The 13,368-nt window shown below is 50.1% G+C and overlaps 1 protein-coding gene across 1 annotated transcript in view; it reads left to right on the forward strand.

Moving 5' to 3' along the window:
* The first annotated feature begins 264 nt into the window (after positions 1-264).
* MMD2 (monocyte to macrophage differentiation associated 2) overlaps positions 265-13,368 on the forward strand; it is a 49,177-nt gene continuing 36,073 nt past the window's right edge. The window contains exon 1 of the mRNA XM_084763926.1: positions 265-516. Within this exon, the coding sequence (XP_084620052.1) occupies positions 467-516 (50 nt within the window). The 5' untranslated portion in view covers positions 265-466. The remainder of the gene's footprint in view (positions 517-13,368) is intronic.

Genomic DNA, 13,368 nt, shown 5'->3' on the forward strand with positions numbered 1-13,368 from the left:
GGGCTAAGAGCCAGCAACAAGTAGACTGAAGGTGCCCGCCTGGTCCGGGCCCCATATGTCCCCTGTGGCTTGCAGCGCTGGGCTGGCAAGTGGTGACAAGCAGTTCAGTCTAGTCTAAGCTGTCTTCTGCTGGCTGGAACAGCGATGAGGTGGAGGGGACACAAGGAGAAGCGAGCTGGAGGGAGGAGACCTCCCAGCCGAGCGATTGGCAGCGTGCGCCTGAGTCCCGTCCCCCCCCCCCCCCCATATCCCGCCCCCGCCCCGCCCCCGTCACCATCTGCTCGGGATTTGCGATTCTGAGACTCCAGGCTAGGGGCTCGGGGCTCCGGAGGCAGCTGATCAGGTCTTCTCAGGGCTCTGGAGCTGCCTCAGGAACCGACGCCCTTCCAACCTGCTGCGCCTCCAGCCGAGGCTCCTAGTGTTCCCGCGTCCCAGCCCCGGGCTGGGCGCTGATGGAACCGCAGCGATGTTCGCTCTGGCCAGGCTGCTGGATTTCCAGAAAACCAAATACGCAAGGTGAGCAACGGGACTAAGGGGGTGATAGACAAGGGCCAGGGCGCTGAGACCCCTCTTTCCGGTCTCCACTGCTGGGAGAACTGGGTTTGATGCACAGACCCCATTGCCCGGGCTTAGAACAGGCGGCATCGCCTTCGTAATGGAGTGGGAATTGTCTTCTGGCTTTCGCGCGGGGCGCAGCGGATTCTCCGCGTTTCCTTTCTCCCTTGGGCGAGGCGCTTCATCGGTCCAGAGCAGTTTCCACATTTGTGATCTGGTGAACGGTGAGCGTCTCCACCGTTAGGGACCACGGGAGGATTATACGAGATGATCCTTAGAAAACACTTTGCGATGCCAGCAAGGGAGTGAGGGGGTAGGGCAACGCTCCAACCCTGTGGCGCTCCGTGGGTAGCGTTCAATTAAAAAAAAAAAAAAGGGGGTTTGCACACATCTCCTGTCCGCCCTCAAAGCAAGGAAAAGGAACAGATAGGTTCTCTTTTCAGGTGGAGAGACTGAGGCACCCCCCAAACCCAGAAGGAGCTATGTATGGAGTCTCTGGGCTTCTCCTTGAGCCCTGATCCCTTTTTCTTTTCCTGTTTTGTTTGCGACTTCTCACTACGGTAGCCCTTGGCTGGCCTGGAACTCTCTTTGTAGACCAGGCTGTCCTTTGACCTCACCGAGATCTGTCTGGCTCTGGAGCACTGGTCATTTCTTTTTCTGTTTTTGAGACAGTCTTGCCACGTACCCTAGGCTGGTCTTGATCTGTGTAGGCCAAACTTGCCTTAAACTGAATTCTCCAGCTCATCCCCCTGCATGCTGAAACTAGAGTGAGGTAGCCCCACACCTCACAAGAGTATATTTAGTTAACATTTTGTGTACATGATTTCGGGATGTAGTTCTTTTGAGCACATTAGTTGTGACTCACCCAAAGTGTTCATTATCTGGTGTGCTGTTTGATTTGATTTGATTTGATTTGATTGCCTTAAAGGATTAGCATTATTATTACTACTATTGTTTTTATTGTGTGTTGGCTTGTGTGCCACAGCATACATAGGGAGGTCACACAACATTGTGGAGTTTGGTTCTTTCCAACTTTATGAGTTCCAGGAGTTGAACTCTGGTCTGCAGGCTTCCGTGGCAAGCTCCGTGACGTGCTGAGCCATCATCTCCTTTTGTCTTCGATCTCGTCCCATCCCCCACCTCACCCCACCCCACCCCACCCCACCCTACCCCACCCCCTTACAGAAAGTGTCTCACTCTAGAGCCCAGGTTTCCTGGGAACTCACTCTGTGGCCCAGGCCAGTCTTGCAAAGGTGGCCATTCTTCTGCCTCAGCCTCCTGAAGGCTGGGCTTAAAGGTGTGTGCCAGCGCGCCTGGCTGCACGTGGAAACTTGGTTGCCTCTGTGGTAGCTGGAGAAGGTGGACCTTTGAGGAGGGAATCATCGGGTCTTCGGAGATATAACTGTTTCTTTTGAGTGCATGCGCGGGCTCAGAGACAGGGTTAAGCTGTCTCCAGGGCTGCCTGTTGCGAAGTGAGGCCGCCACTCCAGGCTTGCCACTTCTGCGCACTCCTGCAGATTCGCTGCCCTTGAACTGAAGCCAGCAACGGACTTGGACCGTCCAGGCTCTGGCAGGTCTATTCCGAGTATCCTGAACTGGCCTTAGCTCACAGCTGAGGATGGCCTCAAATGGGTTAGGTGGCGCCGCCACACCCATATTATGGGATGCTGGTGACCCAGAGCCATATGCCTGGCAGACAAGTATACTGAGCTAGTTGCCAAGCCTGAGGACCTCTACTTCTGTTTTTTGTTTTGTTTGGGTTTTGGTTTTTCCAGATAGGGTTTCTCTGTGTAGACTTGGCTGTCCTAGACTCGCTTTGTAGACCAGGCTGGCCTCGAACTTGCAGTGATCCTCCTGCCTCTGCCTCCCAAGTGCTGGGATTAAAGGTGTGCGCCACCAACGCCAGGCGAGACCTCTACTTCTTTTAGTTGGCCTGTCTCAGGTATTCTGTCATAGAGACAGGAAACAGACGTAGAAGCTGGGGGGAGAGCTCAGCTGCTGAGGTTCTTGCCTCTCAAGCATGGGGCCCTGAGTTTGAACCTCAACACTTGGGATAGAAAAGCCAGATGTGGTGGCAGGGAGGAGGAGACCAGTGGAACGTGTGGAGCTTGCTGGCCATGCAGCCTGCTCTACTCAGGCAGGCCCCAGATCCCAGCGAGAGTCCCTGAGGAATGGCGGCCCTTCTGGTCTCCTTATGTACACACACACATGTGTGTATATCACCCTCCAAGAACATGCATATATACCCCTTCATACACATACATATTTAGATATACTGGGTATTTCTGAGTCCTGTCAATGCTATCTCCTCCTTCTTCTTCTTCTTCTTTGTTTTTTTTGAGACAAGGTTTCTCTGTGTAGCCTTGGTTGTCTTAGACTCACTTTGTAGATCAGGCTGGCTTCTGCTGGGAAAAAAAAAGTTTTGAGTTCTTTTTATCGTATTATAATTTTTACTATACGGTTGAGGGTGTGCCATGGCATTCGTGTGGAGATGCTAGAACAACACGGGGATGCCTGTTCTTTCCTTCCACCGTGTGGCTTGCAGGGATTTAACCTCAGACCATCAGGATCGGCAACAAATGCCTTTACCCACTGAGCCATCTTGACGGGCCCCTGCTTTAGGAGTCCCAAGTGAGTGTCTAATAGTGAAGGACAGACACAGCTTCCTTTCTCTGGTGATTTTTCAGTTTTATGGTCTGTACAGATGACAAAGACCTGCTTTGCATTTGATGTACATTTTTGAATTTGTTACACAGTGGGACGTAGCCTGAAGCTTGGCTCTTGACTTTTGTTTTGGTTTTTGAGACAAGGTCTTGCTATACGGAGACCAGGCTGGCCTTGCACTTACAGGGATCTGCCTGCTTCTGTCTCCTTAGTGCTGGGATTAAAGCCTTTCGTGCCCTTTGGTCAGCATCTTTGTTGTTACTCTGACCAATAAGAGCTTCTCCCCCAGATGGACTCAGCTTTGAATCATCTCGTACCCGGGGCAGGGGGTTTCTTTGGAAATTTCTCCCGAAGTCTATCTCGTGTGACCACATGGCTAAGGCTCCTTCTGTGGCAACACAGCTAGCTTCATGTTGGCTGAGTTTAGCCACGGTGACAGGAGGCTGGCGGCCTTCATCTAGCCTGATGGCTGTTAGCTGACTTGAACCCAGCAACCAGGTGAGGCATCTTGTTCGCCTCTTCTCTTTTAAGCCTTAAGCTTCAAGCTTACTAGCTTATGGGTACCTCTGCACATGCATGTGCGCTTGGTAGTAAAACAAAGGACTTTGGGAAGCCACCCTTAGGCATAGTTTGCAGGGACACTCCGTCGTAGTGGGGAAGGCACCGAGGCGGGAGCTTGGGTAATCAGCCTTCTTTGTCCTGAGTTTGACCCAAAGCACCTACTGATGGAGAGAGAATCTATTTCTTTAAGTTGCTCTCTGGCCTCCCTGCATGTATGGTGGGAGTGCACCCCTCACTTCCACACAAACAAATGTCACAAAAAGAACCCAACTAACCAACAAGCCAACTTCACCTGCTAGTTCCTTTTCTTTGTGATACTTGGGTGCAGATTCAGGAGGCTGAGGGAGGAGGAATTGTGAGCTTAAGGCTGGCCTGGGCTCAGTCGTGAGCCCCTGTGTCAAAAACAAACAAAGGAAAAAAGCAATACCAAAACAAAAACAAGAACAACAGGCTGGGCGTGGTGGTGCACGCCTTTAATCCCAGCACTCGGGAGGCAGAGGCAGGTGGATCGCTGAGTTTGAGGCCAGCCTGGTCTACAAAGTGAGTCCAGGACAGCCAAGGCTACACAGAGAGACCTTGTCTCAAAAAACAAAAACAAACAAACAACCCCCCCCCAAAAAAAAAACAAAAAAAAAACAAAACCCAACAACAACAACAAAAAACCCCTGAAAAACAACCCCACCCCACCCCACCTCACCCCCAAAAAAAGACAACACACAAAGGCTGGAGGTGGTGGCAGACACTTTAATCCTAGCACTCGGGAGGCAGGCGGATCTCTGTCTCTGTGAGTTCGAGGCCAGCCTGGTCTACAAAAACGAGTACAGGATAGCCAGGGCTACACAGAGAAACCTGTCTCGAAAAACCAGCCCCAGTTTAATATATGTCTCAAAAGTCCATATCATGGTTGTGTGCTGATTTATTTCAATCTCCCACTTGGAGGCATTTGGAAAATTCCACTTCTGAAATCGCAGCGCACTTCAGGGGGATTGTTCTATGACCCATATGATCCTTTGTAAGCTCTGGGCATGAGCAGGCAGCTCACGTGGTCCCCAAGTTCCAGGTCATATCCGCTTGCTGCCCAGTGTGCAGTGACCGGGTCAAATGCACCCCCCCTTCCCCTCAGTGGAGTTCTTGCACAGGACTTGGAATTCCTCCTAAGGCCACACAGAGACAAAGATAGGGTCCCAGCTTGTCCCAGGGAGGGAGGCCCGTGGGAAGGGCTGGGAGGCGATGATTTGCTGTGTTCACTGTGTTCTTCTGCCCGGTAGAAGAGGCAGCTGGCTATCTGTTTGTGGCCTTGTTCAGGCCGCCTTGGTGTCTTCCGAGACACTCAGACATGGACTGGGGTTGTGGGTCACTTGATAGAGTTCTTGCCGGGCATGCTTTAAAGCCTTGGGGTTCCCTCCGCAGCACGGCGTAAACTGAATTTTGTGGCTCTCGCCTGCAACCCCAGCACTTGGGGAAGCGGAGGCAGGTGAACCAGAAGCTCAAAGTCATTATTGGCTATTGTATATTGAGTCTGAGGCCAGCATGGGTGACGTGGGACTCTGTCTCAAAACAAACAGACAAACAAACAGACCAACTGGAGGGACTTGTATTCCAGCTACAGTTGTGGCATCGTGAAGGAGTGCAAGTTCTAGGAGTGGTTTTTGCCCTAAGATGATGATGTGTGGCATCTTCTATAGCGCCTGATATGAGGACCGGTGTTGCCAAGTGTTGGTTATTGTATTTCGTGTGTGTGTTTTTATAGAACCCAGGGGCCTTGTGCATGCCGGGCAAGCACTCTATGTATCTCCAGCCTCTTTTATTTTCATTTCATTTTGTGGTGCTCGGGACAGACCACAGCCTTGCTTACGATCAGAAGTGGTCTGCCATGGGGACTACATACTTACCTTTCTCGTTCATGCATTCCTGGGGGGAGGGTGGCGGTGGTCCAGGTGCATGTGTGCGCATCCTAAGGATGAAGATCAGAGAACAACCTCCGATGTGGTCCTCAGGTGCCCTCTACCTTTTATTTGGGACGGAGTCTGTGTGAGTCTGAAGCTTTGCCATGTAGGCCAAACTTGCCCAAACTCAGACCTTCAGGGACCCAATTATCTCTGAATTTCATCTCATTGTCCCTGCTCTTGGTTTTTTTTATGTGGGCTCTGGGGATTTGAACTTAAGTCCTTGCACTTGTGCAGCAAGCACTTTCCCGGCTGAGCCATCCCTCCGGCTCCTTTTGACTTGAACTTTGAGACAGGGTCTCCCTAAGTTGCTCAGGCTGATTTGGCTCTCACGCTGTAGCCCTTCTGCCTCAGCTTCCCTGCCTCAAAGCGTCAGGAGTGACAGACCTGAGCCCGTGGGCACTGGCTGCTGACGTGTTGGCTGTTTATGGCATTGTTGTTTCCAGGGTGCCTATTTCCAGAGCGGGTTTGATGTAGCTTGTAGAAAGTGTCGAGGTCAGCTGGACTCGGTGGCGCACGCCTGCAATGCCAGGACGCAGATCCCTGTGAGTTCGAGGCCAGCCTGGTCTACAAAGTGAGTCCAGGACAGCCAGGGCTATTACACAGAGAGACCCTGTCTCAAAAAGAAGGAGGAGGAGGAGGAGGAGGAAGAGATGGAGAAGGAGGAGGAGGAGGAAGAGGTGGAGGAGGAAGAAGAAGGGGAGGAGGAGGAGGAAGGGGAAGAGGAGGAGGAGGACAAGAACGAGAAGGAGGAGGAGGAGAGCCAGGTGTGGTGGTGCACACCTTTACCGGCACTCAGGAGGCCAAGGCAGGAGGATCGCTGTGAGTTTGAGACCAACCTGGCTTACAATGTGAGTCCAGTACAGCTAAGGATACACAGAGAAACCCTGTCTTGGAAAACAAAATGGAACAAAATGAAAAAAAAAAAAGGAGGAAGAGGAGAAAGAAAGAAAGAAAAGAGGAAGGAAAGAAAGCAAGGAAGAAAGAAAGAAAGTGTCGAGGTCAGTGGGGCTGGCTGAGAAATTCTTTCTTCCCAGTAGGACTATGGGGCTTCAGCTGGTTTCTGCGTGTGTGGAGAGTGGGTGGTGGGAGGCGGAGGTCATTTGCTTGTCTTCCTGTGTTATGACAGATGGCCCTGTGCAGGGTTTCTTGGGATCTGGACAAGAGGTAATTCTATCCATCACTTGTCAACATCACCACATCTCATCTTGCTAGCCGGCCTGCTGCTGGGCACTGGTTTTCTCTGTGTATATACTCGCTTGTGCATACGTGTGGACACACGTGTGCCGCAGCACACATGTGGAGACCAGAGGACAACCTTAGGTGTTAGATCATTACTTTTGCTTGTTTGAGATAGGGTTTCTTTTTATTTTTTTTAAAAGATTTGTTTATTTACTATGTATACAGCACTCTGCCTGCATGTACCCCTGCAGGCCAGAAAAGGATATCAGATCACATTATAGATTTGAACTCAGGACCTCTGGAAGAGCAGAAGTCAGTGCTCTTAACCTCTGAGCCATCTCTCCAGCCCCTGAGATAGGGTTCCTTGTTTGCCACAGAGAACACTAGCTGCTCCCAGGCTTCTGCATCGTCTCCTGGCCTCCCATCTCGCTGTGGGAGTTCTGATATTTCAGATATATGCTACCCTGCTCAGCTTTAGGTGGGTTCTAGGGATCCGAACTCAGGTCCTCATGCTCTCAAGGCAGGGGCTTTACCCACTGAGCCATTTCCCTAGCCTTGGTATATATTTGAAATCCCCATTTGGTTTGCTTAAGCTGCTGCTTTGATTTTCTGCTCGCTCCCCCCCCCCCCGTCCCTGACACCCCACCCCCAAGCACAGCACGCCCACGGCCACCAACAACAATGGCAGTGCCAACTGCAGGGAGAATAATAGTCTTCGTAGAAGCACATATGCACACCCAAACTCATTCCCCATCAGACGCAGGGGTTCGGAATCAGGTTTGGAGGTGCCCTTTCTACCCACGCTTGGGTGAGAACTAGTGAGGCTCCCAGAACAAGCAGTCTGCAGTCACCTCCTTCAGTCACTCACACCGCCTGGCATCTGCAGGTCGCCTCCTTTGTTCCTTCACTCTTCTGATGGCCAGGCATTTGTAGGGAACCACATACCATATGCCATGATAGTTTATCTATTTATTTTTTGAGATGGCATCTTGCTATGTAGCCCAGGCTGGCCAGGATATCTCCATCTACTTGCTCCAGCTTTCCGAGTAGCTGGGGTGACACGTTCTGCATTACCACACCCTGCTAATTAACTTTTTTTCTTGATGTCACCGTGCCAAAATGATTCTGCTACTTATATACACAATTTTCTCTTAAATTTGAGTTGTTTAACTGCCCCAAGCTGAAGCTCCGCTGTCAGACAAAGTGACATGAGCCACATTTTTAAACAGGAATAATTGAAATAAGAAAAATGAGCAACTCTGCGTCTCAGTTACCTTGGCGACATTTTCAGGGCCCAGGATGCTCGTGGCTGGTAGGTTCTATTCTGCACAGCAAGGGTCTAGAACATTCCCGTCCTCACAGACACTTCTCTTGGAGGAAGCAAGGTCCTGAGGATTTAAAGTGTGCCATGCAAAGCTCGGTGTGATAGTTTGCACCTGTCACCTTGGTACTCGGGAGTCGAGACAGGAGGATTGCCCTGTGGAGGTAAGCTTGGGCTGCACAGTGAGGCTTTGTCTCAAAAAGGCAAGGATGGGCCTCCTACACATTAGACAAGGACTCTACCAATGAGCTCCATTCCCAAGCTGATAATAAAAGTATTTAAATAAAGATGATGTGGGTCTTTTTTTTTTAATAATATGCTGAGATCTTAGGAAATGAAACAACTCTACCCAGAGTTCTGTGTCTCCTTCGTTGCTGGTGTGATGAAGTGGGGGGTGGTTTCCTGACGCCTGCATTAGATCAGAAGTGATCCAGGGACACACACACTCACAGAGCCTGTGCTCTTCTTTATGGGATTGTACACCAACAGCTTAGCTACCAAGCCATACCTCTCAGCAATTAAAAAAAAGTGTGTGTGTGTGTGTGTGTGTGTGGGAGAGAGAGAGAGAGAGAGAGAGAGAGAGAGAGAGAGAGAGAGAGAGGGAGGGAGAGAGAAGGAAAGAGAGAGAGAGAGAGAGAGAGAGGGAGCGCATTTTCTTTCCACCATTTTTTTTCCTTTTGTCCTTACTGTCTCTGCCCCTGGGCTGAGTAAGCAGGTTATCTTCTGCCATTGGCTGCTAGTCAGTCCTGTCTCTATCTCCTGTCTCACCGCAGGAATGCTGGGAACTCCATATTTGAGCTACCACATCCATGTTTTGTTTGTTTGTTTGTTTTTAAGGTGGGTTCCAGAGATCAAACTCAGGTGGTCAGGCTTACACAGCAAATACTTTTACCCTCTGAATCCAGCTCTATCTTGACCTTTTTTTTTTTAAGCAAATTTTTTATTAAATATTTTTTACATATACATTTATATCATTACACATATATACAACAAACAACCCACAGCGAGGAGAACCACGAAACAGTCAGGAACAATCCGGAATTATATATATCTTAACCATCTTTAACTGCAGGATTCGGTGGCATCAAGCACTATGTTGCCACTTGCTTCCAGAACTTTCTGTCTTCCTGACATGAAACTTTGTAGTCAGTCATTAAATGCTAACGACACTCCATTCCTCACCTCAGCCCCTAACTCCCATCATTCTCTCTGTCTCCGCCACCCCTACCCCCGCCCCCACCCACCCCGACTCTGTAGCCGAAGATTTTAGCTACCTTGGGAACCTCACCGAGGTAGAATCACACGGTATTTGCAAAATTGACCTGTGTGCGCGATGCAGTTCTTGTCAGGATCCCCCTGAGCTGTGTGGGCAGCCATCTTTGGTTTGGAGCAGTAGGCACATGGGCCCAGGAGACATGGAGAAGCTCTTCTTGCTCCTGCCTGGTGTCAGCTGACAGTAGTGTTTAGGACGACTGGCAGGCTGGGCTAGCGACGGATGTCACATCACATCTCCCGTGACACCCAGGACCCTTGAACAGCTTTACCTGCACCAGAGACAGCTGGTCCCCTGCATCCTGACTTGTAACGCCCTCCGCCCTCCATGGACTGCTAGCCTTGGTGTTCAAGGAAAACTGTGTCTCTGCTTGCAACGTGATCTGATCTTGGTCCCCTCCTTTTGTCCCTCCTCCTTCTTGTCCCTCCACCCCTCTCCTGTCTTCCTCCTTCTCCTCCCATTCTTCTTTTGTTTTGTTTTGTTTTCCTGAGACAGATCTCATGTAGCCCAGACTAGCCGAATATTCACCATATCGCTGAGGATGGTCTTGAGACTTTGATCTGACCCTCCTGCCTTCACACAACCCCCGGCTCCTGTTATGAGTTCTGATAATTTTTAAAAAATTAATCGTGTATGGAAACCAAGACTTCCCACATACTGGGAAAAACCCCTCTTTTTGCTTAAATCCCCCTCCCCCCTTTTTTTTTTCTCTCTCTCTCTCTCCCTCCCCCGACCTGCCCTGTCTGTTTCCCTCTCTGTGTGTAGGAGATACGGGCAAGAGCATGCCACTGCATGTATGTGACAGCTTTGGGAGGATCTCTCATGTTTCTGCCACACTTCACACGTCTCTGCCGCAGATCTCTTCCTAAGGGTGTAGGGATCACAGGTCTGCAGCGCCACATGTGGCAAATGCTAGTGTCTGTTGAGCCATCTCACCAGCCACTCAGGTTGGCTTGTTTGTTTACTTTTGAGACTAGTTCTTACTAGGTTGTCTAAGCTGGCCTGGAACTCACTCTGTAGCTCAGGCCGGCCTTGAACTTATTCTGTAGCCAGGGAGGTCTTTCTTAAGTTGCGATCCTCCTGCCTCAGCACCACCAGGCCCGGTAGACCTGCAACACTGCAGACACCAAATATGAGGGTTCCCCACATGTCCTCATTTTAACCTGTTTTCTCCTTCCTCTGTAGCTCTCCACCTCATTTGGTATGTTTGCGTGTTTGTGTATGCTAGTGTGTGTGCGTGCATGCATGAGTGCTTGTGTGGACATGGGACATGTGTATGTATGTTCGCATGTGCATGTCGGGGACGGCCAGAGTGTTGTGGCAAGTGGGCGGTCAGAGGATGACCTCAGCTGTTGGCCCTCACCTTCCGCCTTGTTTTGGGCCAGTCTCTTGTTCTCTGCGGTATACAAGAGACTTCCCAACCTGAGAGCTTCCAGGAGCTCCCCTGTCCCAGGCTCTCCTCTCACTGGGGTGGCAGATATGTGCACATCGCTGAGTCCAGCCTCGAGTCAGTCTTTATGTGGGTGCTGGGGATTCGAACTCAGTGCTTACACACAATAACTGCTTTCCCCACTGAGCCAATTCCCTAGTTCTTCTTGATTCATTTATAACAGAGGGCTACTTTATTCATACTTACAATGGTGTGTGTGTGTGTGTGTGTGTGTGTGTGTGTGTTCACGCGCACACATGCGCAGAGATCAAAGGACACCTTTCAAGAATGGGTTTTTCCATCTGTGTGTTCCAGGGAGCCAACTCGGGTTGTCAGGCTTGGCAGCAAGCGCCTTTATCCACTGAGCCGTCTCGCTGGCCCATACTCATACTTTTACCATTTATTGTAACAGTGTACAGATGAACCTTAGGGGCCACTGCATCTGTGGAGTCAAGGTCCCCTCTTCTGTCCACCTTATCTCAGATTCATTCGATGGCCAAATTGCCAGTGCTCCCAGGCTGAGGGTCAGACCTCGGCAGCACCAGGACGCTGACAGGAGGAAAGTCAGTCAGTTAGCAGCAGCCCCATGGGGCAAGAGGGCAAGTGGGGAGGTCAGAGCCCACAGCGATCCTGCAATCTGGATGTTAATAATTATCTCTTCGGTTGACATCTGCAGCTAGTGTTGGGGCAAGACAGGGAGGAGAGAAAGATTGGGCCGTATTGTGAGTTGTCTGACCCGGACGGGCGGCGTGAAGAAGACATCCACGGGACGGCTCAGGGTTAAAAGAGTGTATACAGAAGAGCTGGGCGTGGTGGAGCACGCCTTTAATCCCAGCACTCGGGAGGCAGAGGCAGGATGGCTGTGAGTTCGAGGCCAGCCTGGTCTACAGAGTGAGTCTAGGACAGCCAAGGCTACACAGAGAAACTTTGTCTCGGAAAACAAAAGCAAACAAACAAACAAAAAAGTACATACAGCTCTTGCAGAGAACCTGAGTTCGGTTTCCAGCACCCACGGAGGGGAGCTCATAATTTCAGCTCCAGGGAATCTGATGCCTTCTTCTGGACTCTGTGGATAATTGTACGCATGTTCATTTGTCCTCAAATATACACATAGTATAATGATGATGATGATGATGATGATGATGACCTTCATGGGTCAAATAAGATGGCTCACCTACTGCCAAACCTATTAACCTAGGTTCAAAGCCTGGTATCCACATGGTGGAAGGAGATTGCCAACACCTGCACGTTGTCCTCTGAACTCCCTACATGTGCCAAGGCACACATGCAGCCCCTCCACACAAAAAAAATAAGCAAATAGATGCAATATCATTTTAAGTTAAAAAGCACACATTTGGGCTGGAGAGAGGGCTCAGTGGTTAAGAGCACTGTCTACTTTTCCAGAGGTCCTGAGTTAAATTCCCAGCAACCACATGGTGGTTTACAGCCATCTATAATGTGACAATTAAAAAAAAAAGCACACATTCATGGGTCTGGGAGATGGTTCCTTGGTTAAGTGCTTGTTGGGTGTGAGGACCTGAGTTCAAATCCCCAACACGCATGCAAAAGGCAAGTGTGACACATGTCTGTAACTTCCATCCTGGCGTGTGTGAGGACAGAGGCAGACACAAGAGGATTCTGGGGCCTTGCTGAGCAGCCAGTCTAGCTGAAACAGCAAGCTTCAGGTTCAGTGAGAGACCCTGCCTCCAAAAATAAAATGGAGAGTGACAGAGGAAGCTGAGATGCTCCACAGCACACGTGAGTGAGTGGCCACATGTAACATGTACACATGAACACACACATACACAACACACACACACACACACACACACACACACACACACACACACACGAGGCTGTAGGCAGTACTCTAGTTGCTGCCCAGCCTGCCAGTCTCCTACAGTGTACTCAGTACACCATTTGTATGCCTGCAATGATGTTCCACGTGGAGATGGCTCAGTTCGTGTTTTAGTTTGGTTCCTGTTACTGTGACAAAAAAAAAAAAATAACTTGGAGAGGAAAGGGTCTATTTGGACGAGCTGTAGTCCATCTTTGATGGATGCCAAGGCAGGAGCTCAAGGCATGAACCTGAAAGCCAAAACAACGCATAAACACTGCTTGCTTTTTTGTTGTTTGTTTGTTTGTTTGTTTGAGATAGGATTTCTCTGTGTAGCCCTGGCTGTCCTAGACTCACTCTGTAGACCAGGCTGGCCTTGAACTCGCAGCGATCGGCCTGCCTCTGCCTCCCAAGTGCTGGGATTAAAGGCGTGTGCCACCATGATACCCGGCAACACTGCTTACCTACTGGCTTGCTTCCAGGCTCTTTTCTTATAGAGGTCAGATTCTTTTCTTTTCTCTCTTTCTTTCTTTATTATTATTATTTTTTTCCGAGACAGGGTTTCTCTGTGTAACAGCTCTAGCTGTCCTGGAACTCACT

This window comes from Acomys minous, assembly GCF_964271855.1.
Source record: "Acomys minous genome assembly, chromosome: 16".
In the NCBI taxonomy this organism is placed as follows: domain Eukaryota; kingdom Metazoa; phylum Chordata; class Mammalia; order Rodentia; family Muridae; genus Acomys; species Acomys minous.